At 40.0% G+C, this 26,000-nt stretch overlaps 1 protein-coding gene and 1 pseudogene across 13 annotated transcripts in view; both read right to left on the reverse strand.

Moving 5' to 3' along the window:
• EMB2804 (tubulin folding cofactor B) overlaps positions 1–22,831 on the reverse strand; it is a 61,590-nt gene extending 38,759 nt beyond the window's left edge. For 12 of the 13 annotated variants that reach the window (XR_016101795.1, XR_016101794.1, XR_016101797.1 and 9 more), the window contains exons 1-4: positions 22,520–22,831; positions 20,368–20,519; positions 5,821–5,939; positions 516–577 (exon numbers count right to left, since the gene is read on the reverse strand). Coding sequence is in view for 8 of the 13 variants with exons in the window: in XM_088953203.1 (XP_088809329.1) it covers positions 516–577; positions 5,821–5,939; positions 20,368–20,519; positions 22,520–22,621 (435 nt within the window). In the remaining 5 variants the exon portion in view is untranslated. Of the gene's footprint in view, positions 1–515; positions 578–5,289; positions 5,940–20,367; positions 20,520–22,519 lie in introns of all 13 variants that reach the window. The other variant, XM_088953205.1, reaches the window with a different exon arrangement.
• LOC148845174 (5S ribosomal RNA) lies at positions 11,898–12,016 on the reverse strand (annotated as a pseudogene).
• Positions 22,832–26,000: the final 3,169 nt, after the last annotated feature.

A 26,000-nucleotide genomic window follows, 5' to 3' on the forward strand; every position in this document is an offset into this window, starting at 1 on the left:
GCTGTTTGCTTATCCCATAGTTTGAATTGACATATTTTATATGGATGCCACAATTAGCAAATAGTATTGCTGATTAGATAGCCAGGAAGGAATCAACAGACAGGAACTGATTTGTTGGGCCTTTTCATTAATTGAGATACAGCTTGTACCTCGTTTTGGTATGAAACCTCTGGAGGAACTACCTATAGGTTAATATTTATTGCATGGCATCTGTACCATATATACTTAGTTGTACATTATTCACTCTCATCAATAAAAGTTTACAGTTACTGTCTTACTGATAAAAAAAACCTAAAAGAATCAATCCTCAAACTCAAGTCTCTAGGCAACGCATTAGCCATCAAATTAGCAGATCTTGGAACCAATTGGATGAGGGGTTTAATCTGCACAACTCCTCCCTATTTTGATAGCATAATCTCCAAGGACCTCTTCAGTATGTTCTCTCCAACTTGAAAATATATTTAATGCCACCTAAGCATCCACAATGCAAAGCTAGTAAAAATTGAGAGGCTTACCTTACTTTCAAAGAGTGATGGATTTTGAGATGCTATTTTTTCCTTAAATTTCCTGATAGTACCTGAATTGTTCAAAGTGAATTTTGAATAATGAGCTGCTGAAAAAAGATTCACAACAACATCTAGGTCTAACCGGCTCTTTTTACTGATAAATTATATATATATATATATTTATTTATTTATTTATTTATGTAAAAAGGAGAGCCACCTTAATAAATAATATATATATAGGTAAAAAGGAGAGCCACCTTAATAAATAACAGCTTACATGGTTAAAGGCAAAAAAACAATGTACAAAAAGATAATGTATACCCTGCCTCTATATATCAAAGGATGCACAATAAATAACTTCCTGCCATCAACTGCAGGGACTTATTGCGCATATCAGATGTAAAGCCTGTAGCATTGTAATCTTGTTTATCTCCATATTAATAAAATTCTTGGATCTTACCAAAAAAACTACCACATTGCACATAAAACAACTATAAAAGATTTTGTTATATGATAATTGCAAAAAACAATAAAGTCGGATTTTGTTTATTTCCTGAAGTTACTCAATATTTTCAGTAAAAAGGTCTTCAGAGAAAACAAACCATCCGCAGTCTCATAAGTAACTGAGAGAGCTCTATATAACTCCCCAGCTCCCAGTCCTGAAAGTTTCTTCTAAATAAAGAAATCCAAACTACCTTGCTCCCTTGAACACTAACAATTCACCACTAAAGCCTCTTGGTCCAAGGCAAGCTGAAATAGCTGCAGGTTGAGCTCATCTAAAGGGCGACCAGAGCACCAGGGGTCCTTCCAGAAGGCCAGTCTACCACTGTTTCCAAGCTTCGGTCTAATCCCTCTGTAAAAATTTGGGAGATATGGCACTGAACAGAATGAAATGGTGAAAGAGGACTCATGTGGCTGAACCCACATGGTTGGGACAAGGTTTAGATGATGATGATGATGAATTTTGATCTGAGCAGCCTTGGTAACCCAGGCCAATCTAGGGTAGGAGTGTATTCAGGGATGAGGCAGGGCATATTTTTAGCATTGAACAGAATGAAATGGTGAAAGAGGACTCATGTGGCTGAACCCACAAAGTTGGGACAAGGTTTAGATGATGATGATGATGATGAATTTTGATCTGCGCAGCCTAGGTAACCCAGGCCAATCTGGGGTAGGAGTGTATTCAGGGATGAGGCAGGGCATATTTTTAGCATTGTACTCAGGGCCAGAAGGGAATGGAGATTCAGCTAGAGCATAACTGTGGGGTGTGTTGGAAGGAGTAAGAAGGGCTAAGGCTATGAACTACATGCATGTAATCATAGAAGGAAATTCTTGAGTGGAAACAGGTTGGCTGGAAAAGATGCAAGAGGGTCCTTTGAAATACAGGCTTACCATGGACCCTTCACGAGTTGGTTAACCAAGGCTAACCAACTCTGAGGGATTAGCCATCTGATGCATGAAATCATCTTGTAATACTTTTAGGGCAAATTTCTTAAAGTACCCCTATTGTATAGGAAATTGACTAACTCTACCCTTACTGTTTACATATTGTCTTAAAGTATCCCCAAGTTTTCTGACAATTGGCATTACCGTTAAGCACTAACGGAAAAAAATGAAATGTCGAATTTGCCCTCTACTATTCCTCAAATTTTCAAAATAGAATCAAACTGATGAAAAATTTTAAGAACTGTAAGATAGTCTTCAAAGCAGTTGAGGCATACTCTGGAGTTGACAATCAGTTGGGGATTCAAAGAAGTTGTTGAACCTTCAAAGGACTTGTTGGAGATTTCACTTTATCGGTCGTGTGAAGCAATTTCAGATGAAAGAGCTGAAGTTCTGATCTATTCTCTAGTAAAGTTGTCCAGGTGGTTTTCCAGGTAGAGAAGGTGTTTAAATACAAATCTAAAACCCCATTACTGACCATGCCGACTCGGCCAAGATGCCGTTACTGACCCCTATGGGTGCCAGGGGTAGCAGTCATCGATGTCGATGTGGGTTTCATCCATTGTTGCTTCGTATGACAGGATCCCATGCAATGTCTCAATGGCGATAGAAGCCACAGGCGCACCACCATGCACCATTCCCACTGGGCCACCTCCCTAGATCTCACTGACTCTACTCTACGTGCCTATTGATTTTTATCTGGTCAGCCATGGCAGCCATGTCTTTGTTGTTGTTGTTGCCTGGAATTAGGGAAATTGACAATGGTGATGGAGGAAGATTCAGCTGGAGAGGGATTGAGGTAGAGAAGGCGATACCAGTACATCTTCTCCTCCTACCATGTTGTTCCTCTTTAAGAAAATGAAACCCAACCACAGAAGATGACCTTGCCCCTTCAACATTTTTAATATATAGGCAGCCAAGATTGATTCAACCACCCAACAGTTGGAACTTGGAACCACCTTAAGTAAATTTTCTTTCTCTATTCCATTGTCCTCCATACTCTCCCTCTCTCTCTCTCTCCATTACGCATCACCATAGCTTAATACAGAAGAAAAAAATTATTTTCAGTCCACTTTGAACTCTGTCTTTGTAGTTTTTGTGTCTCATCAATCTCTCGTTCTCTTTCTCACATGATCAATCCAAACCCTAAAAAATTCCCAATTCTCTCCTATGTCATGTCCCAAAGCTTCCATAGAGGTGTGTTCTTAATAGTTGCAGAGAACATGAGCAGAGAGAGAGAGAGAGAGAGAGAGAAAGAGAGAGGATTCAGGAAGTGGTAATGGTGAGATTATTTGTATTTTCTTTTGTATATACATTTGTAATTTGTAATTTGTAATTTTGTAGTTCTATTTTTCTTTCTTGGCTCATGAGGAGGCACGATACATACTACCGCTTTGATGCTTAGTGGAGCTTTAGTGGAGCTACTGGAGTTCAGTTTCTCCTCCTGCTTTGATTTCTTGGGTTTCTTCTTTGATCTTGACGGAGTCGGATTTTTGGAGTTACGAGTGTCATTTAGGATAGGGATTCAAATGGGCCAGGGAGGTTTTCTTCTTTGATTTTTTTTTCTTCTCTGAATTTTTTTCAAATGCCATTTCGTTGCTTTGAGTGGGATAGTTAGATTTTGTTTTTCAGAAGCTTAGGCACGGGATATGGAGGTTAGATCTGAGGGTCCTCCATTCAGGACTGATAAGCTTCCACTTCCGCCTCCACCCCCTAGGACATGTGTGCAAGTCTGGTTCATTCATATCTATTCTAACATTTTGCTCTGGACATGCATTGTTCAACTGGTTGCCCTTGGGGAACTCTGGAATCCACGGGATATAGGATCCAGGGTGATGATGACCCTTGTTGCTTGATTACTCCAGTCCAACAAGGGCAATTTACCGTTCCATAGATGAAGATGACCAGGGAGAAGAACTGGTTTTCAATAGGGCGAAACAGAGCAACACAACAGAACAACATTAGAGAAGAGTTGCCAGTGTGTGAAACAACATCTCAATACCAACCGGAGACGGAGATGGAGACAGAGATCGAGTGGAGTTAGACAATCTGTTAGAAAGGGCATTTTAGTAATTTTTAGAAAATATATCAATCGCGTGATGTCACATGTGACGGAAAGTTAACAGCAAGGGATGTTTTAGACAATTATCAGAAAACTTAAGGGTCCTTTAAGACAATATGTAAACAGTGAGGGTAGAGTTAGTCAATTTCCTAAACCATAGGGGTACTTCGAGAAATTTGCCCTACTTTTTATTACCATGTTAAATAAAATTCAGAGTTGTTATTCATCATAAAAGGGGGAAAAAAGCAATTGCATTTTTCATCCTTGGCAATTGAATCAGAATTTTCCAATGTAATTAAATGGAGCCATAGCATGGGGTGGAGATTGTGGAGACTTACTATTTCACTGGAATACGAGAAATGTTGTCAGACATCTCAGATCAGATTTGGTGGATCTGAGAGACCTGAGTTCTAATGCTAATGGCTTGGGAAGGTTGGCATGGCAAGGGTTTTTGTATAGTTCTAGCTCTATGACCAATTAGGTAAGGCATGGTCAGATACAGGAAGGTCCTTTTGTATAGCTGTATGTATAATTTTTTTCATGGGTTGATTCCTTACATGCTTCTTATACATTACCACATGCACATACTCTAACCTACACTCCACTCTAGACATATTAATACAAGTTGGTTGCCTTCAAAAATACTTCTCATTTTTTCTAGAGTGACATGTTCTGCTTTTTTTTTTCCTTGAAAAGGACATGTTCTGCTATTTCTAGCTGTCAGAACCATGCTAAGCAACATGAATTTTGATTTTAAGAAACCATAAGTTTTATTTAAGATTGGCATTTTGAAAATTTTTTACACAATTTTCTTTTAGATGAAAAAAAAATATTTTTCTACTTGGGACACCAGAAAACAATTTTGGCCATATTAAGAGATTATCCAGGATTCTAGTGCATCAGCTGGCATAGCAATCAGCAGGGGAAATCTCAAACCACCAAATTGAATTCAAAGGAATCTTCATCATGTATAGGGAGTGTGGGGTATGGGGACACATGACCTGTCGATGGATCTGGAATCCCCTAGGTTCTAACTTTCCACCTGTCCCATTTTTAGGGAATTGGGACTCACCATTGCTATGTTCAAAATCAGCTTAATCAGATGAACTTTTTAACTGACTTGAGCACTGTGTGTAAAGCTGCTTCTAAGTTTTATTGTTTTAACTACAAGAAGAACTTCTCTCCATCAAATTAAATGTAGCAAAATCAGCAATTACATTCTATATGCATTCTATCCTTTGGCCTAGCAGATCTTCTAGTTAGGACCAAGTGACCCACCTGGCAGTGGTTTCATATGCTTGAAACATAGGACAAGAGGCAAGTTCTGGTGGCCCCAGAACGAGATATAAGTCTCCTGTCCCATAAGCAGAAATGCTCAACAAGGCGACACCAAAGGATCTATTGTAGTCTGCTGCAACCTGTGACATGTAAATGAAGAGGAAATGGCAAGATGCAATAAATTACATTTGAGATGTAGCATTGAGTTCTTAATGAGTGCCTTCTTCTCTGAGTGAAGGTTGCATGTTGTATCCCCTTTTATTTGGGCTGGGTGTATTCAGATTTTGTAAGGGGCTTTGTGTTGGGCATGATAAACATATCTTTTTGTATAGTTGAGGAAGCTTTAAGTTGGTTCTATGGCACCTCTGAGCTGGTCCATCCTTGGAAGCTTTCTTTTTCTTTTTGTTCACAAGTTTATTATTATTGTATCCCCTTCTGTGCATTGTCTATGATACATATTTTCTTACCATGGGAAAAATGTATAAAAAATTCCTCTTGCTTAAGTACAACATAAGGATTCAAGGAACTTGCCATCAAGTTTATCATATGCATCTTCAGAAATTGTATACTTTTTTACCAATGAAGTGTCTTCCAACCAACCACCAGAGGTTACCGACGAAGGATCCAAATCTATGATATGCATCCGGTACCTTGAATATATCAAATATGTGTCAGCCAAATGAAGAAAGAAAGAAAGAAAGAAAAGAAAAAAAAAAAAAAACTTATATGGCAATAACATACTTTGACAGTCAAATGAAAAGAGAGCAGATGAAAGAGACTTTTACTAAGAACCGACAAGCATTTTCCCTATGACAAGGTTGTATTAATTACCTTTTTAATCCATTTATACAAATCACTTTTGCTGATTAAAAACAAAGAGAGAACCATCAGGCACTTTTATATTACAGTTTTACATGATGAGAAGAGAGACACATAATGATAGACAAACAAACAAAAGAAGCAATTAAAAGAAAATAATAAAAAAGACAAAAAAATATCATGAATAAAACAAGCTTATATAGCTAGATTTCTTACTCTATCACACATTGAATCTACTGATGTATATCATGTGATGTGACTGGTTTTTATTCATCTCTTAATAAAATAAACCAAAAGGAAACAAAGAACCAAGTGAAGACACCAACTTTGTAAGGTCTATATCAAAAGTCCACTTTGCCATCAGCCTGTGATAGTAGATGGACTTGTCAAAAGATTTAATTGGTGCCACATTGCTTGAGAATATTGGGGTGGTTCCTATGGACTGTCATACAAACAAGTTGAAGTTTTTAAGGGCTAAGAGGTCAAGAAGGATTTCTTCAGCTCTTGTTAACGGATATTAGTAACTTGATAAGAAAAAAAGAAAAACGAGCAAAGAAGGCAAAAAGATAAAGAAAGAGAACTAATACAAGATAAGGCCACTGCAGTTGGCACCAATAGTTTCTATATAAGTTAGTACCCAAAGGTGAAGGGACCAGCATTATAATGGGTTAAGGGTATGCCACCAAGCCCTTGTTTGGCTAGTAAATCTGGAAAGGAATTGGCACATCTCTTAACCCATTGTACCCTCATTGTCATTTCCCGAGTTAGCCATTTAAATACTCTCTTTTCATTCAAGTAGCTCCACATGCTACTCTCCTCCTTTTGCAACCAGTCTATTACCAACTTCAAATCTCTCCCATAAATCAACCGTCTTAAGTTAAGCTCCTTAGCCTTTTTGGCACCTTCCAAGACTGCCAAGACTACAGCTCGGAGGGACTCTCCTTCACCCTGAGAACATGGCAACTATCGCACCCACCTCATTCCTAAAGACCCCTTCAATGCCTGAAGGACCGGGGTTACCTTCACTGCTACCATCAAAATTCAGCTTTATAAAGCTGGGGACTGGAAGAGTCCACACTGGATGAGAAATAACCTTGTTAGGAGCTGAACAGGCAACTTCCTTCCAATTGTTCAACAGAGCTGAAGTGGGAATATCTTCAAATAACTTCATGGACTTCACACATTGTATTACCCTTGTCATAATTACTTCAATAATTGCCTCTCTAGATCTTTCCCTATCGGAAAATGTTCTTTGGTTCCTTTCCTCCCAGATTGTCCAGCACACAGCAGCCCTTGTACATCTCCATAAAGCCTTCCCCCTTTTTCTTTGTACAGTTACCGGCAGTAGGACCAAAGAGACTTTGAACATCTGGTGGAGGAGTCCACCTACAACCAACCAAAGAGAAAAACCATTCCCAAATAGAAGAAACAAAGGGACAGGAAATTAATAAATGGAAGCAGGACTCACCATCAGCTTTACAAAGAACACACAAGTTAGGAGATAAGGACCAAAAAGGCTTCTTTCTTTGAAGGAGGTCACTAGTGTTGATCCTCCCAAGAAAGCTTCCCAACAGAAAGCCCCAATCCTAGGTGGAATCGGTTTACCCCGTACTTCTTTAACTGGAAAGGTTTGTCCAACACTATGAGAAGGCACCGTTAAAGATTTGAAGAACAAAGCACAGGAAAAAAAACACCGAAGGAAGAAGGAATCCATATTCTTGAGTCCAACTATGAAGGGTCCAAAGCAAAATCCTTGTAAGAAATGAAGAAGAGACAGAAGGCTATTTAGGTCTGAATCCCTGGTTCCCCTTCTGAAACCCAAATCCCAATCAATCTAAAGACCCTCAACAGAAGATGAAAGGAAGGTGGGAACTAGTTCACTTTTGTAGTCAGACAAGGCAAACAAAGAGGGAAAGCACTCTTTCAAGGGTAATTCTCTCACCCACAGATGTTCCCAGAATTTTACCAAGTTCCTAGAGCAAAGATTATACCTGATAAAAGGAAGGAAGGAAGGTAGGGTGGCATGTATTGACTTCCAAGGAGAAGCACTGGTAGCTCGAGCCAACACTCCAACATCCCAGCCTTCACCGATAGCCCATGAATACACAAAATCACCTTAGCCCATAACCTATCCTTCTCAACTAGCAGCCTCCACAACCACTTCCCTAAGAGAGCCGTATTTCTTTTTTGAAGATTACCAATTCTTAAGCCCCCATAATTCAAGCTCTTAGTTATAGTTTCCCAATTGACCCTGTGATCTTTCCTTTCCTCCCCTGGTTCCCACAAGAAATCCCTAAATACTTTTTCTGGCTTTTGGAAACCCCAACTGGCATTTTGAAAACTGAAAGATTATAAAGAAGTAGGTTAGCCAAGGTTGACTTAATTAGGGTTATCCTCCCTCCCAAGGAAAAGGTAGTTTCTCTTCCGAGAGGCTAACCTCTTTGTGACTCTCTCCACCACTGGAATTTAGAAATTGGCATTTCTCGGATTGTCTCCCAACGGAAGGCCCAAATAAGTCATAGGCCAGTGTGATACAGCACAACCCAAGATAGTTGTACAATCTGACATCTCCCTTTCATCCATATTCACTCCCACTACACAACTCTTATCAAAATTGATTTTCAAATTTGAAAGTTGCTCAAAGAGTTGGACCACTAGTTTCAGATTTCTCACCCAACTAAGATTACCACCTTCACAAAATAAGATCGTGTCATCCGCAAACTGCAAATGTGTAATAGGTACTCTATCCCTTCCCACTCTCCAACCTCTAACCACTTTAATGAATTCTTTCTCGAAGGAGGGGTGAATGACACTTTTATCACTTTAATTCCAAAGAAGAGGGAGGCCAAAACTCCTAAAGATTATAGGCCAATAAGCCATATTGGGAGTGTATACAAAATTATTTCAAAGGTTCTCTCAAAAAGGATCAAGAAAGTGCTACCCTTGATCATCTCACCTTTCCAAGGTGCCTTTGTGGAAGGAAGGCAGATTGTGGATCAAATTTTAATAGTCAATGAGTGTGTTGCAGAAAAAAGAAAGGGTAGAGGAAAAGGGTTGGTGTGCAAAGTGGACCTAGAGAAAGCCTATGATTTGGTTAACTGGGAAGTTCTACAAATGCTAGAAAGGTTGGGTTTTGGAACCAAATGGAGATCCTGGATTAGAGGATGTTTAAGTTCTGTCCATTACTCAATTCTTATTAATGGTGTAGCGAAGGACTCCTTTCCACCTTAGTGGCTGAAGTGTTAAGCAGAATGGTGGAGAAAGCTGATCTTCAAGGACTGATTAGAGGGTGGAGGATAGATAGGAATCAAGTGGTTGTTACCCACCTCCAATTTGCAGATGACAATCTTTTTTTGTGAGGGAGGCAATGAGGAAGGAGTGGTAAACCTAAAGTTGCTATTGGATAACCTTGTGGGGATGACTGGTCTAAGGATAAATTGGACCAAAACTGGCATTGTAGGGGTTAATCTAGAAGAAGGGGAACTCCATAGATTCGCTGAGATTTTGAGGTGTGAGATTAGAAGTTGGCCAATTAGCTACTTGGGTCTACCTTTAGGAGGAAATCCTAGATCATAAGGGTTCTGGAAGCCAGTCGTTGAAAGATTTGCTAGGAAGCTAGCTCTATGGAAGAGGAATTATCTCTCTTTAGGTGGAAGGATTACCTTGATTAGAGAAATACATGAGAGATTTCCTTCCTTTCAGCCTTTAGAATACCCTATAGGGTAGCAAGGAGCTTAGAGAAATACATGAGAGATTTCCTTTGGGACTTACGAGAGGAGAGGAAGGTTCACCTAATTAATTGGGAACAAGTTAGAAAGCCCAAGGACCAAGGGGGTTTGGGAACAGAAAACCATTCACTTAGGCTCCGTTTGGTTTGTGGGATGGGGATGAGAAAAAGGGAATATTCCAAAAATATTCCCTTTTCTCATATTTGTTTTGAGGGAACAAGAGGGATGGGGTGAGAAAAAGGTGGGATGTGAGATCCCAAAATCGAGGATTCGGGGTCGCACCAAAACAGTGTGACCCCGGTGGGAAAACTCGAGAAAATCATTCAAAGGGAGCCTTCTTCTTCTTCAACTGGAGTAAGGCGACGAACATCCTTGCCACAGACCAGCGGCGACGACGAACAGTCCCCTTCCTTTTGACAGCGGCAACGAACCAGATATTGTTCATTGCCTTCCCTATTCGAACAGAGGAGGCGGTGGTGGCACAATCCTTCACCGTTTTCTTCACCGTGCGGCAGCAACGAATCAGATCTATTTCTTTCTCTGATCGCCGTTTTCTTCATCGCTTTCTTCACCCCTTTGCATTTCCCTCTTTCTCTGGTCGCCGCTACAACTCTCAGCAGCGGCAATCTGCCTTCTCAGCACTCCCACATCTCTCAGCAGCAGCGATCTGTCTTAGGTTCCGGTGGTGGCATTCCCATGTCGATTAAGCACCGCCGGAGGAGGGGGACTATCGGTGCCGGAGGACCTCTTTGGAGCTTCAATCATGGAGTTCTCTGTCTCCCCCCATCTTCCTCTTCTCTCTTCTCCCTCGTAACAGTGTTTTCCTATTATTTTCTCATATATAAAACCAAACAATGGAAGTGTAAATTTTTACACTTTCCCATCCTATCCCATCCCATCTTTTCCCATCCCACCCAAATATTCCCACAAACCAAACGGAGCCTTAGGAATTCAGCTCTGCTAGGAAAGTGGCTTTGGAGATTCCCTTTTGAGAGTGATTGACTGTGGCACAAAGTCATTGAGAGCATTCATGGGTTGGATGGAAATGGCTGCGATACAAAAGTTTTTTTTTTTATCAGCAAAAAAGAATTTTATTTGAAACTAGGTTAAAAAAAGGTTTTACAGCTTTGTGTATGGGATTAAATCTCCCATACTATTACAAATCTCTGTCCCACTTTACATTGCAGCCCAAAACAATTGTTGCCTTAAAGCCCCTTGTTTAGCAAGATAATCAACTAGTCCATTTGCACTCCTTCTAATCCATTTGAATTCAGCCTCTACCTCCCTTGCTATCTTTTCCACTTCTCTTACCACTTGTTTAAAGGTCCATAGAATACTTCTATTGTTTTTAGCCCAAGAAATGATCACCTTGGAGTCCCCTTCAACCTGAATATGCCTCATTCCAAGTTGCTAGCTATCTTCAGTCCTTATAGCAATGCCATTAACTCAACTTTTAGAGAGTTGTCCATGCCAATCGGTCCAGAGAACAAAGCTAATATTCTCCTTTCAAAATTTCTGATTACTCCCCCAATACCTGACAGTCCTGGATTTCCAAACGAGCTTCCATAAAAATTCAGTTTAACCTTGTTACCATCTTGAGGTATCCATTCCATCCTTATTTTTTCTTTCACTCTTAATGATTGTGCTATTTCTGTCCAAGATCTTATGATGTCTATGACTGAGAAATCTTGAAAGATATGCATAGATCTTACCAAATGAGCTACTTTAACTTTGATGGTGTTGATTACCTCCTCCATCGATCTGCTCCTGTCCAAGAATATTCTGTTGTTCCTTTCTTCCCAAATCACCCAGCAGATAGCTGCCTTTGTAGCCCACCTACAACCAAAGAGTGTATAAAAAAATTCCCAAATATTTTGCACAAAGGAGCAAGATAATAAAAGGTGTGTCAGGGTCTCACCACTTTCCATACAAAGGGAGCACATGTGAGGAGAAAGGCATACAAAAGGCCTTCTTTTCTGCAACATATCACAAGTATTAACTTTGGCAAGGAAAATTTCCCAACAAAAAGCTTGAATTTTGGGGGGAAAATAAATAAAGGTTGGGGTGCAACACGAGGACTTCCCAGGAGGTCACCCATCCTAATACTACTCTCGCCCAAGCACACTTAACTTCGGAGCTCTGATGGGATCCAATGCATTAGCGTCAGTATGATCGCACCCCTGGGATGCAAAAGTTGCCCCTCATGTTTCTTCAGCTTCTCCTTAGAAAGCAATTTATGAAATCTACCCTACCTTCCTTAACTTTATTCGATTTGATGTGGGACAAGGCAATAAAATTCATTTCTAGGAAGACCTTTGGGTGGGAGAAATCCCACTTAAAGATCTTTTTCCTGATCTCTATACTTTGTCAAACCTTAAAGGGGAAACTGTATGTAATTTGGGAACACCTAGTCCAAATGGGGTTAATTGGAATTTGGGTTTCAGAAGGGGCCTCAGGGAAAATGAATGCGACTCTTTAGTTCATGATAGAATTCAGGTCTGCCTTAGAGTTCGGCCTGACTAAGTTCAGTTATGTAGAAGAAGAAAAGGTGATAAAGAGAGAGAGAGAAAGAGAGAAGAGAGAATACTAGTTCGAACTGAAAGAGTCAACTTGACTTCTCCCAGTCAGCCAGTAAGTATTTATATTATTATTAAAACATAACTGAAAAGACCTATGTGCCCTTACTTAAGTTAAGAGCACTTGTTCCAACACAACCTTACAGATCAGCAACATTAATCAAGGTATAAAGACAGAAATACCCCTACGCTAACACTCCCCCTCAAGCTGGTGAGTATATATCATATACTCCCAGCTTGTTACATATGTAGTCCACTCTTCCCCGACTCAAGCCTTTTGTAAATAAGTCAGCCCACTGATTTCCTGTATTAACATGTGTAGTGTCTAGCTCTCCATTCAACACCTTCTCCCTCACAAAGTGACAGTCAACCTCAATGTGCTTGGTTCTTTCATGAAACACTGGATTAGAGGATATATGAACTGCAACCTGATTATCACAATAGAGCTTCATTGAAGTGCTAATGTTGTACCCTACTTCCTGTAGAAGGTTCCTTAGCCACACTAATTCACAAGCGGTGTGCGCCATAGCCCTATATTCTGCTTCTGCACTGCTTCTTGCCACAACCGTCTGCTTCTTACTTTTCCATGTCACCAGGTTACCTCCTAGAAATGTGCAATAGCCTGTAGTAGACCGCCTATCAGACATAGAACCGGCCCAGTCAGACCGCCACTCTTGTATATCAAACCGCGACCCGGAGCCCCTTTTAGATACTTCACAATTCTCAGAACTGCATTCCAATGAGGAATCAGAGGATTTTGCATGAACTGGCTTACCACACTAACTACAAATGATATGTCTGGTCTGGTAATGGTTAGGAAGTTCAATTTGCCCACAAGTCGTCGGTATCTGCCAGAGTCTTCAAACACTTCACCCATATCATTGCTTAGCTTGGTATTTGTGTCCATGGGTGTGTCAGCTGGTTTGGCACCCAACAGGCCTGTTTCTTCCAGCAAATCAAGCACATACTTCCTCTGGCACAGGTTAATCCCATACTTATCTCGCTACCTCTATCCCCAAGAAGTATTTCAGTTTACCCAGATCCTTTGTCTAAAAGTGATCTTGCAGATAAGTCTTCAGCCTGTCAATACCAATCTTATCATTCCCAGTAATAACAATATCATCTACATACACCACCAACAATATTTTTCCTCTCGGAGAGTCATGACTAAATACAAAATGGTCAACTTTGCTCTGTTTCATACCAAACTTCTTTACCACCTCACTAAACCTACCAAACCATGCTCGAGGAGACTGTTTAAGCCCATATATAACCTTCCTTAGTTTGCACACCTTACCATCCTCCCCCTGAGCAACAAACCCTGGAGGTTGCTCCATGTAGACCTCCTCGAGTAAGTCACCATGCAAAGAGAGAGAGAGAGAGAGAGAGAGAGAGAGAGAGAAAAGAGAGAATACTGGTTCGAACTGAAAGAGTCAACTTGACTTCTCCCAGTCGGCCAGTAAGTATTTATATTATTATTAAAACATAACTGAAAAGACCTATGTGCCCTTACTTAAGTTAAGAGCACTTGTTCCAACACAACCTTACAGATCAGCAACATTAATCAAGGTATAAAGACAAAAATGCCCCTACACTAACAGTTTAGTTGCTAGATCTAATGGGACAAGTTCACTTGGACCCATCCTTGGAAGATTCCAAAATTTGGAAAGGCTCTTCAGATGGCCTCTTCTCTTGTTCTTCCTTTTTCAGTTTTCTTGCTTCGCCTAGAATCCCAGTTGGGGATTTCCCTATGAAAGAAATTTAGAGTAAGCCTATCCCCCCAAAAATCCAAGCTTTCTGTTGGAAAATTCTCCTTGGCAAGGTAAATACTTGTGATATACTAAAGAGAAGAAGGCCTTTTGTTTGCCTTTCTCCTCACATGTGCTCCCTTTGTAAGGAAAGTGGTGAGTCCCTAGCACATTTATTAATTATCTTGTTCCTTTGTGCATCACATTTGGGTTTTTTTTTGTACTCCCTTTGGTTGCAGGTGGGCTTCCCCTCAAGATGTGGCAAGACTCTTCGACTGAGACTTCTTGAGCCAACCAAAATAAAAGAGGGAAGGTTATGTGGAAAGCTACGAAGGCAACTATTTGTTTGGTGAATTGGGAAGAAAGGAATAACAGAATATTCTTGGAGAATACTAGAATAGTGGAGGAGGTGATAAACACCATAAAAGTTAAAGTAGTTCATTGGGTAAAATCCTTGCATATCTTTCAAGATTTCTCAGTCACAGACATTCTAAGATCTTGGACAGAAGTAGCACAATCCTCAAGAGTGAAAGAGAAAGTAAGGATGGAATGGAAACCTCCAAAAAGCAACAGAATTAAACTGAATTTTGATTGAAGCTCTTTTGGAAATCCGAGACTGTCAGGTATTCGAGGAGTAATCAGAAATTCTAAAAGGAGAATATTAGCTTTGTTCTCTGGACCGATTGGCATTGGCAACTCTCTAAAAGCTGAGTTAATGGCATTGCTACAAGGGCTGAAGATAGCTAAGTAGCTAGGACTTAGGCATATCAAGGTTGAAGAGGATTCCAAGGTGACCATCTCTTGGGCTACAAACAATAGAAGTATTCCGTGGACTTTCAAACAAGTGATAAGGGAAGTGGTAAAGGTTGCAAAGGAGGTAGAAGCTGAATTCAAATGGGTTAGAAGGAGTGCAAATGGGCTAGCTGATGATCTTGCCAAACAAGGGGCTTTGAGGCAACAAATGTTTTGGACTGCAATGTAAAGTGGGACAGAAATATGTACTAGTGTGGGAGCATTAATCCCATACACAAGCTGTAAAACTTTAATTTAACCCTAAATTTAAATAAAGTTCTCTTTTGCTGATCAAAAAAACCTCTAACCAATTCCCTAGAATCTGTTTTTTTTATTAACCTCCTCAACACATCAGCTACCAAGGTAAAAAGAAGGGGGATAGAGGGTCACCCTGCCTAATCCCTCTAATGGCTGGAAAGTGATCAACTACAGTCCCATTCACCAGAATTGAGTAGTGGCAAGTTTTTAAACAACCTTGAACACGTTTACACCATTTCTCCCCAAATCCAAAGTTTCTCATGACTTCCATCAAAAAGGACCAATCCACCAAATCGTAGGCCTTTTCCAAATCAAGCTTATACACTATTCCTTTCTTCCTACCTCTCTTGAAATCCTCCACTCTCATCTGCAATTAAAATCTGATCAATAATATGTCTGTCTTTTACAAAAGCTCCTTGATTTAGGAAGATGATAAAAGGAAGCACAACTCTGATTCTTTGAGACAGCACCTTTGCAATGATTTTATACAGGCTATTAACTAGGCTGATTGGTCTAAAATCCTTTGAGTTGTTTGCTTCCGCTTACTTTGGGATCAAAGCAATAAAAGTTAGTTCATTTCAGGATTTATTACCCCTCTTCTAAAACATTCATTGAAAACCCTGAATAAGTCTTCTTTTAAAAAAATCCCAACAGTCTTGATAGAAAGCCATTGTGAACCCATCCAGCCCTAGTGTTTTAGCTCTATCCATCGAGAAAACTGCCTCCTTAACAAACCCCAACAGTCTTCATTTATTATTTTTTTAAAGGTAACAGAAATGTTTTATTGATTGTAATTGCAAAATATGTTCAGAATTTATGTATAAATTTGGCCAGCACCACTGCCCAATTCCTTTTCAATTTACTTTGTCATATTTACATACAAACATCACTTGTGAATCCCCAACACAAATGTTCCTAATTTACCCCTTGTCTTGCAAGTGCATCAGTTCAAAACAGTATTTCTTCTATGGAGAATACGTGGAGAATGCATGGATGTCTTTAAGATATAATAAATTAAGGGAATAAAGCCACTGGAATAAGCACTAATAGTTTCTGTAGGACTCAATAGATAGAAGGAATCAGCATTTTTGTCAGGGATCAACACCAAAACAAATTGAAATTTCTTCTCTCATAATCAGCATTTTCATGATATCTATTTGACATTTATCATATATTGAAAATATCTCATCTCAATCTTAGGATGCTCTAAGTATTTATACACTCAACAAATTTTCTAGAATTAAATCGAATCTTGGTGAGAAGTTAATGCCTGTATTACCCAAATATGGCAAGGACATTGCTGAATACAGTATCCAGTACTGCACGGAATCTTCTAAATGAAAGACGTGTCCATTTCAGACATGTATTGGAATCTGATACTATATGGACTCTTAAGGACACTTCTATACAGCATTTCCTTTTTATCTCCTAGCTTATCTGACATAAATGAACTGCTAATGTATGAAATGAATGCCATTTTCTGTATGAAAGGTTACTTGGTAACAAAGACAACATTTTAGACCCTTTTTTGTAGGTACATAAAGTTAGAGGCAAGATCTTTTGGCAAACTGTCATTCACGCTGTAATGTGGAGTGTATGCGAAGAAGGAAACAACTGTATCATTGATAACATGGCCAGATTTCATCAGGAGTTGATTTCCCATAGTACTCACGGGTGCTTTTTTGTGGTTTACTACATCTGAGCACTTTAAAGGTATTTCAGTCAATGACCTTCATAGAAACGTCGAGAACTTTTTGTTCTCTTCTCCCAGTCCTTTTGTTTTGATAAGTAAATGGCAAAAATTTTATTAAATGAGAAAAAATTACATATCAGGGTGATGAGACAGCAACCGAAAACAAAGAAAAACAAAAGAGCCTACTACCAAATTAGATAACAGGCTCTACATTACATATTTGATATCCCAAAATCTCTCCTAACCCACTCCCACAGTCCTCCTTTTTTGATGACTGAATTCAGGAAGAATCAACACCCATTCTACCACAGTCCTCCCCAAAGGTTTTAGCATCAGAGAAGAAGGGATATTGAGTCTTAATTTTGATGGGAGTGCTTTTGGAAATCCAGGGGGCTAGCGTTGACTGAGAGAGGTAGTGGTGCTTGGTCGAAAATCTCACTGTCTGTAGAAGAGGCAAAATGGATGGGAGATTTTCTTCAAGAGGCGATCAAAGATCAAAAGAGGTTGGTAAAGGAATGAAAGCACGCCTGCAGAGGGAAGGTGCTTCTTATTCAACTAAACAAAAACAGATGAGGAAGGTTCATTCGTTTAAGCTATTGGGAACTTGCTCAAAAACTTAGAACCATTTGCATTCCTGAAGAAGTAGGGAAATCAGGTTGGAAAACTTTTGCTTAAGTATTAAACTTATTTCTTCCAAGTCCTGGATTGCCAACCTCCGAAGCTCCCTTACGAGGGGCCTTTCCATCCTTACCGGCAACAACGAGCAGAGTTGTTAAGGCTGGCGGTTCAGCCCATATATCCATAGCTAATCAAGTGAGACCCTTCGGCAAATGGAAAAATTCTTTTGTGTGCTCCAAAGCCGACGACCTAACTTGGAACAAAATCAAGCTAGGAATTTCAGCTAACTTTCATTCCCCAGAACTCATACATCTCCACCCTTTCTCCCGAAACAGAGCAGTGGGTTTTGCCCCGTCCAAAGACCGAGTCTCTGTTTAAGTGAGGTTTGAGAAGATTCACGTTTATGGCAGGTAGGTGAAGATCGATTGGCGGTGGCCAACTATTAACACAGTCCCTTCTGAATTGACGTTTGATGATTGGGTCTTAGTCCACGGCCTCCCCGTTCCATCTTTGATCGGAGGAGGTGTTTTCCTTGATAGGAAGCTTACGTGGAGGGCTGGAAGAAATTGACCCCAAAACCAAAGACTGGTCGGAGCTGAACTTTGCTCGTCTGAAGGTGAAAAACCGAGGAGTTCACTCCATCCCTCGATCGATACCAAACCTAGACAGAAATGTCTGGTTTTTTGCCATGATTGTAGTAGAGAAGAAAGCTGAATCATCTTCCCCATCCACCAAGTCAACTCAGAGCAACAACTCTCGAACACATGGCGCCCTTGTAGCCTTGGATCAGCCCATGACCAATGCAGGAAGGTTTCATGCCAAGGATGACAAAAAGTTGGCAGTTATTGCAGAGGCATGTAAAGCAAGGAAGAAGCAAAACCTTTCCATGCCAGGTAACTGTAAAGGAAGATGGGAGAAGTTCTTTTCTAAGAGCCATAAAGGGAAAGGTTTTCAAATTTCAAATGAAACCTTGGCCCGTGCTTCAAAGCTCTCTTCAGAGCTTCTTTTTTCGGACCCAGGTGTTACTGGTACTGACTGGTTACCCAAATCCGACCCAGGTAAGCAACCCATCAAACCATCGGGCCATCATTCACCTTTCGGCCAGTGAGAAGGCCAATTCAGGCTAAGCCCTCCATTGACACCAACCTTTAGTGAACAAAACATCCCTGTAACTCCTCCAAGTCTCAATGCTCACAGAAAGGAAGTCCAACGACCCCCAACACCATTGCAAAGTTCGATCCTAAGCTCCTCTAGAGAAGATGAATCCGAATCGGATGAAGACCTAAGCACCTACAGGACAGAATCAGAGATGGATACTCAGGAGATAGCTGTCAATAGATCCAAAGTCCTCTTTGCAGAAAGAGAAGTGTGGGGAAGTGTAGAACTGTTGGAAGAAGTTCATTTGGTAGATCCAAATTACGGGGATCAATCCGCCAATAAAAGCTTTGAGGCTGGACGAGGAAGAAACTTACCGTACAACCAATTCGCAAATCTCTCTAACTCTACTTCCTTTTCAAATCTAGAGGTTTCTTCTTGCTTATGTCATTATCGTGATTCACCTTCTCATTGCCACCCTTGCTGCCCTTGTGTTCCAGGTTCAGGTGACCATCTATCCCAGCCAATGGCTTTCCCAAACAAAGGTGATTTTGTGGAGGTTTTGGGTTCAACTTCAGCGCCCAAGGACTTTGTTAGTCGACCTAGGAAGGAACAGAACAATGATGAAGTCACAGAGATGGCCAAAAAACTAGGTCTCCAGCATTGTGATACCAACGAGGCCTCTGGTAAAGAATGGAACAATACAAGAGGTAAGGGAGTTGCCGGGAGATATCAAGAACAAAGAAAAAGTCGAAAAAGGGACCAAGTAGGGAACTAAAGAGGTTAAAGTGGGGTAATAGCTGATCAAAATATGGACAGTGCAGGAGAATGGAGTAGAAGATTAGGTAAGGGTAAGACCAAACGGAGTTTGAGATGAAGATCTTGAGCTGGATTGTGAGGGGGTTGGGTGGGGGAGTTAAGAGAAGCTTAGTAAAAGACACCCTTTGAAAAGAGAATCCTGACACTATTCTATTACAAGAAACCAAAAAAGAAGAGGTGGACAGGAAGTTAATCAGAGCAATCTGGGGTATAAGAGGCAGAAAATGGACTGCCCTCCCAGCCATAGGCACTTCAGGAGGTGTCCTTGTAGTGTGGAGAGAAGACGTGGTTTCAGGTGTGGAATTTAATAGAGGCAAATTCTCCCTTTCAATACTTTTCACAAACAAGGTAAATGAGTTCACCTGGATTTAACAGCAGTTTATGGCCATGATGCTCCATCGAATAGGAGTAGATGGAGCATTCTTTCTTTCTCACTCTTACACAAGATGAAATTCTAAAATGGACAAGAATGGGTAAAAATAGGCAGAATGGGAAAATATTGCTATGAACCAAACGCTTTTTTTCCTAAAAATGAAATTTTTCAGACTGACAAGTGCCCTTTATAAAAGTGCTTTGATAAAAGCATAGTTGTCAAGGCGACGCCTAGGTGCCCTTTTATTGTGTCTTCAATGGATGTAAACTTTTATTGGGTCCCTATAGAGTTAATTCTATAGCTGACAGGTTAGCTAAATTTCATGCTCACTTAGATGTAATGCATTGTGATAGCTCTTGCAGGGCTTCCCTGCTCCTTTGACTTGTACATTTTTCTTATGTGCTCTTTTTCTTTTGTATGATATAATCAGTTGGTTTCTCTCAAAAGGGGGGGGACTACATGAGTTCTGAACACAGGTAAAGTGCAGAAATCTATATGTAGGTTATTCAAAAATATATTCTTATACAAACTTACAAATGAGAGAAGTCATCAAGCTTACCCATCCTGTGGAGAATAAAATCCAAGTGGTCTCAAATTATCAGTTAGATCTGCAACTTTAGCTCCTGTATCATCAAACAGCTCAAGGCACATTGAATCAACAGAAGTACCACATTTTTTCCATAACTTCTCTTTCACAGATTCCACAGTCATCTGAAAACAGTGGGTATGGATACCAGATGTTAGCATAAACAACAGTTATGTACAAAGACTTCAACTACTATATTTAAAAAGGAGGGAGAATCAATTAAGACACACTCTCAACATAGTTCAAACAGCATGCAAAAGCCATACTTTCACAGATTCCACTGATGGAACTGTTGATAATAACAGAAATGTGAATGGCCCATTTAGGCCCATTAAACTAGTGTATAACCAGGGACCTCATAAGATGGCCCATTATGGCTAAAGAGGGGTAGCCGACATCTATAAATAGCCCATGAAACAATGAGAAAGGCATCGAGCCATTTCAGAGTCTCTCTCTCTCTTCTACCGACACTCTGCGGCATGGACAACCACTTCTCCGGACGAAACCTCAAGCTCTAATACCAGAATTGATGAGAGCCTACTCACCACAGGAGTCTTCTTCGAGGGAGACTCTGCCTCCTGAAATCAGAAAAATAGAGAGAGAGAGAGAGACTCTGAAATGGCTCGATGCCTTTATCATTGTTTCATGGGCTATTTATAGATGTCAGTTACCCCTCTTTAGCCATAATGGGCCATCTTGCAAGGTCCCAGGTTATACAGTAGTTTAATGGGCTTAAATGGGCCATTCACATTTCTGTTATTATCAACAGTTCCATCATCCACAAAATAAAGTATCCAGGATTACAATACAGAAATAAATGAACAGAGTAAATCCAGCATACCAAACTGAGAAAAATACTAACCTCCACCACTATTGGATCTTTCGGACCAATAAGAAACAATTCATTACCTCTTTTCTTTTACTGCCAAAAATGCTTGCAAGAACAATGTGGTTTAATTCTTCAGTTGATACGGAGTTTGGAAAAAGTGAAGTCCTTGCTTAAAAGGTGGTTTCAAGTAGATTTTATAACCTTTCAAGTTTGAAGTAGAGGAATCCAAGAACATCGTAGTTTAGAAAAACAATTTCAAGCAAACTCTATTACTATATAAAGCAAACACCTGACTTTCATAGGAGAGCACGTATAAAATCTACGTACAGTGGACTTTATCTTTAATACCAAAAAAAAATACCTCTATCTTTTATGTCTACTATTGACACTATATGCAACACATGTTTCCCTACTCGTCTTCAAAACAGAAGAAATTTTGTTGGCAGAAAATATACATAAATAGATTAAAGAAGTGGATGGTGACAAGAGTGGGTGCAATTCACCGTCCAAATAAAAGGCACGTCTATTCAAAACCAGCCCTGGCCCAAACAGGATGACCGTTCTCAGGGAACAGAAATACTGTCTGTTTTGGGCCTTGGCTGCTGCGCTGACAATCCATTTTTCTGTACAAATACCTGTTGTCTCCACATTGCTCTCGGCCCTTGGGTTAGTGAATAGTTTTAATCCGAATTTTGCATCGGAAATTGGAGAATAAAGGAAGATCTCTGACAGAAAGTAGTAACACTAACCCAATATGGGCATCAGTTGGTTGGACAGGTGACTGGATAAATTCTGACGAAACTTTTGAAAGCTTAAACATCATAACAATAGGCCTTAGTTCATTTCTGGTTCTCATCAATAAGATAAACCCAAAAACCAACAAAATTTTCCAATTGGGGAATTCTAAAGCTGAGTAGTAATTGTGATCCCAATAAATGCACACAAGCTGCAAAAGTTTCCGGATGAAGATGAAGATGAAGATTCAATCCGTCATTCTATAATTCACTGTACTACTCCACAACCCTAAAGGGCATCTAACAGTAGTTTTTAACTAATGTGATTTCATTAGATTCTGCTACGATTACTGTAAATACACCAATGTCAACCATCAAACGGGCAATCGAAGGTCCGTCGAATGCCGAGCTGCATTTGCAATATATAGTCTAGCTCAGTTTATTTTTAAGTCGCGAAGTATGGATTTCCTTTGCAGTAAAGCAAAATTATGTACACTACATAGACACATCGGTATCAGTAAATAATTTGAGTTGCAAGAGTGTGCGCTTCTGCATCAGATACCTGAAGTGAAAAACGAACATCAGCAGAGAAGGACTTAATGTTGGAATGAGTGACCCGCAGAAGAACTGATTCATCCACCGGGAGCTGCAACCTTGACGCCATTAAGTCGGTCACCTCGCTTCTGCTCGTCTACTGCTTTTGCTGCTACTTGTTTCCAAACACCCGTATTGATTTCTACACCGAAAATTTTTGACCGTCTATTCGACACCTCGACAGCCTGGGCTGTCAACAGGGTTCGCTGTAGAAATGCTCCTCACAAAGCGTTCTTCACACCGACCTCAGCCGCATCTCACTATGTCGATATCATCTCCCCATGAATAATAAATACAAGTATTGGAGATGTTCCCTATGTGCGGCCAGGAAATGCTGTGATGTCGGCATGAGACACACTTTGTGAGAATCCGGACTCCATTTCTACTCCTACAATTAGAGGCCCATCACTCCGAATAAATTCATAATAGAATTACGTTTGGCTTGGCTCAGCTTGCTCCGGAGAATCCATTAGGAATGGTAACAAGCAAGGCCGGGTTTTGTCTGCCCCATCCCCAACCATGAATTCAAATGTACTACCCCAAATCTCAGGGGGTTAGAAAATCCTAACCCCATCTCCATACCCATGGAAAACGGAAAAATCTTAATTTGCCCCATCCTACCTCATTCATTCTTATTTTATTCTTACAATTTTATTTTTTATTATTTATTTTTTAAACCTACTTAAACCTATATAATATTTTTAATATAGGGCAAATTTCTTAAACTATCCTTGCTATTTAAGTAATTGACTAACTCTACCCTTAGGCTTCGTTGGTTTAATAGTAAATAAACTTAGTAGAGTTGGTTAATAGGTATTTTTTTCCCTATTGGCCAACTTTACAATTTTTTTTTTGCATTTAATAATGGGCCCATGGTAAAATAAGTTTCGCTTCCTCGTGTAAAACTGATTCATCTATCACGTGAATAAGTAAATTTCCCACATAGGGGGAAATTTTTATAAGAGTAAACTTTTTAAATTAACCTTATGGTTTAGGCAATTGACTAATGGCATGTTCGTTTGCTTTGACCTAACATTCGAAAGTGCAATAATTACATTAAGAGATATATTGGTATTGGTGAATTTGTATTCCCTTTAAACACTAAATGTAGAGAATGTTGTTTTAAATTCTAAATTATGAATTTTGAAAATTATCAAATATTTATTTTGACCCAATATATAAGAGTTTTTGTTTGTTTTTTTGGGAGTATCATTAGAAAATAATAAGTTGTATATTGCAGTTAAAGAGATAAGAGGAAATGAACAATCATTTTTCTAAAAATTCCTCTTAATAAATAAGTGTTAAGAGAAAAGGAATAGGATCTAAGTATACCCTTACTTACTGTTTGACTATTAACTTATTTATATTATTTTGAAAAATTACCTAAAAGGGCTGAAATGTCCATTTTAGGCTTAATTGAGATTAAAAGCTCCCTTAAACTCCATTTAGGTGGGATGAAAAAATATGAGATAGGATGGGATGGAAAAATGTAAAAGTTTAAGTTTACATTGTTTGGTTTTATTGGTATGGGATGAGAAAGTGTAAAAGGGACGGAAATGGCATTGTTCACCTTCCTCCGTTCGAGACGAAAAGAGGCAAGTCAGCGACGCTACCCCCTTCATCTCCCAATCTCTTTCTCCTCCCTTCTTCTTCTTCTTCTCGTTTTCAACCTCTATGTTTATTCTCGATTGCCACTGTAACTTGTATGGTCCTCTTCACCCACGTCTAGTCACCCTGCCTCCAATGCCGGCACTACTGGTTCCGATAGTCATAAATCCATGGATCCTCCATTTTAACACATTAGGACCATTTTACAAAGTCAAATGGTTTGGGCTGCTCAATCCAAAGATGCTTCTATTTGCGTTTCATGGAGTTATTCTAATTGCTTATAGTTTAAGTTATGAGATTACTAGAAAAAATGTTGAGCTTGGAGAGCTCGGCTTCATAGTCGGAGGCTATATTTGAGTGGCTTCGGGTACCAGCGCAAGGTTTATCCCTCTCGTCAAACAAGGCGTGCAAAAGCTCTCTCTCAAACAAGGCTATATTTCTTCAAGGAGGAGCCACACAACTCATAGTTTCTCTAATGGGCTAGGGATGGATTTTCTGAAACCACATTCAGCCTCTTCGGTGGCATCGTTGTTTTCAGTTGCAGGACCATTATTATCGTGATGGTGATTCAGTGGGCTGGGGATGGATTTTATTATTTTCTGGATTCGCATTCAGCCTCTTCGGTGGCATCGTTGTTTTCAGTTGCAGGACCATTATTATCGTGATGGTGATTCAGTGGGCTGGGGATGGATTTTATTATTTTCTGGATTCGCATTCAGCCTCTTCGGTAGCACCGCTGCTCTATTCAGTTGCAGGACCATTATTGTCGTGGTAGTGATTAGGGGTTTCACCGGGGAAGACTACAATGGATTTCAATCTGCAAACCAGAGTCTTCCGCTAACGTAAGGGAAAGATCCCATAGTCACTATACATTGTAACCCCGTCCCCGTTTGATACATGCACGAGGGGACAGTATATGAAGAAACCTCCGACATAATTTGTTGCTTCCGATGAAGGTAGATTTTCTCTGTTTCTAATGAAAATCATGTTCCATTCATTCTCACTGCGTGTATAAGTTTTCGGTGTATGTTTTCCACTCAGCAAGTTGAACCCAGCACAAACCAAGTAGACACTCACACACCACACACCATGAGGATTGACGATTGAGGAGGCATTTTAACGATACTTAAGTGAAACGAATAGTGATACATTTTTTTGCGTTTAATGATCGAGAGGATTTGTGTTCAATTGGCTTGGGAGTTTCATTTTGGTGGCACTAGATTCAATTAATACAGCTGCCTGTATCTGCATCTGCATGGCAACTCCGATCAAGATGTGTGCCTTCACCTTAGAGTGAGAGATAACATCTGCAGTCAATGATCGATCGTTCCCTTCTCTTGCTACATATCTGCGCCCTCACCTTGATTCAAAATCAAGATCGCACTTCTCTGCTTTCTGCTTGGCTTCTCGTTTCACCGCTGCAATTTGGGAGAAGACACGGCAAAAATAGAGAGGGGAGTGAGGGAAGTTTTGGTTCACGATACATAGCCAGAATTTTGACTATGCGACAACCCGAGGACTGTTGGAACAGAGGAGGTGGAGGGGAGAAATTGCCATTGTTGTTAAATCGTAACGAAAAGGATGAAATCCCCATTTTGCCCCTTCCCTCTGTTTTCCACGACCGCAAGCGGCGGTTTCTCTTTCCTCAACCGCTCTCTCTCTCTCTCTCTTTCGGTAGTGGTGGCTTTCTGTTTTCCGGAAACGGCTTTAGATCTCCCTTTTATGCGACAGCGACAGTCAAGAATGCAAATGACCAGTGGAGCGACTTTTGAGAGCGAAGACGTCTCAGGTTGGGCCATGGATTTGGGTTAAAACCATTTGTTTAAAAAAGTTTAAAATTT

The sequence above is a fragment of the Nelumbo lutea genome, chromosome 7, assembly GCF_056320005.1.
Source record: "Nelumbo lutea isolate HS-2025 chromosome 7, American lotus-T2T, whole genome shotgun sequence".
NCBI classification, from domain to species: domain Eukaryota; kingdom Viridiplantae; phylum Streptophyta; class Magnoliopsida; order Proteales; family Nelumbonaceae; genus Nelumbo; species Nelumbo lutea.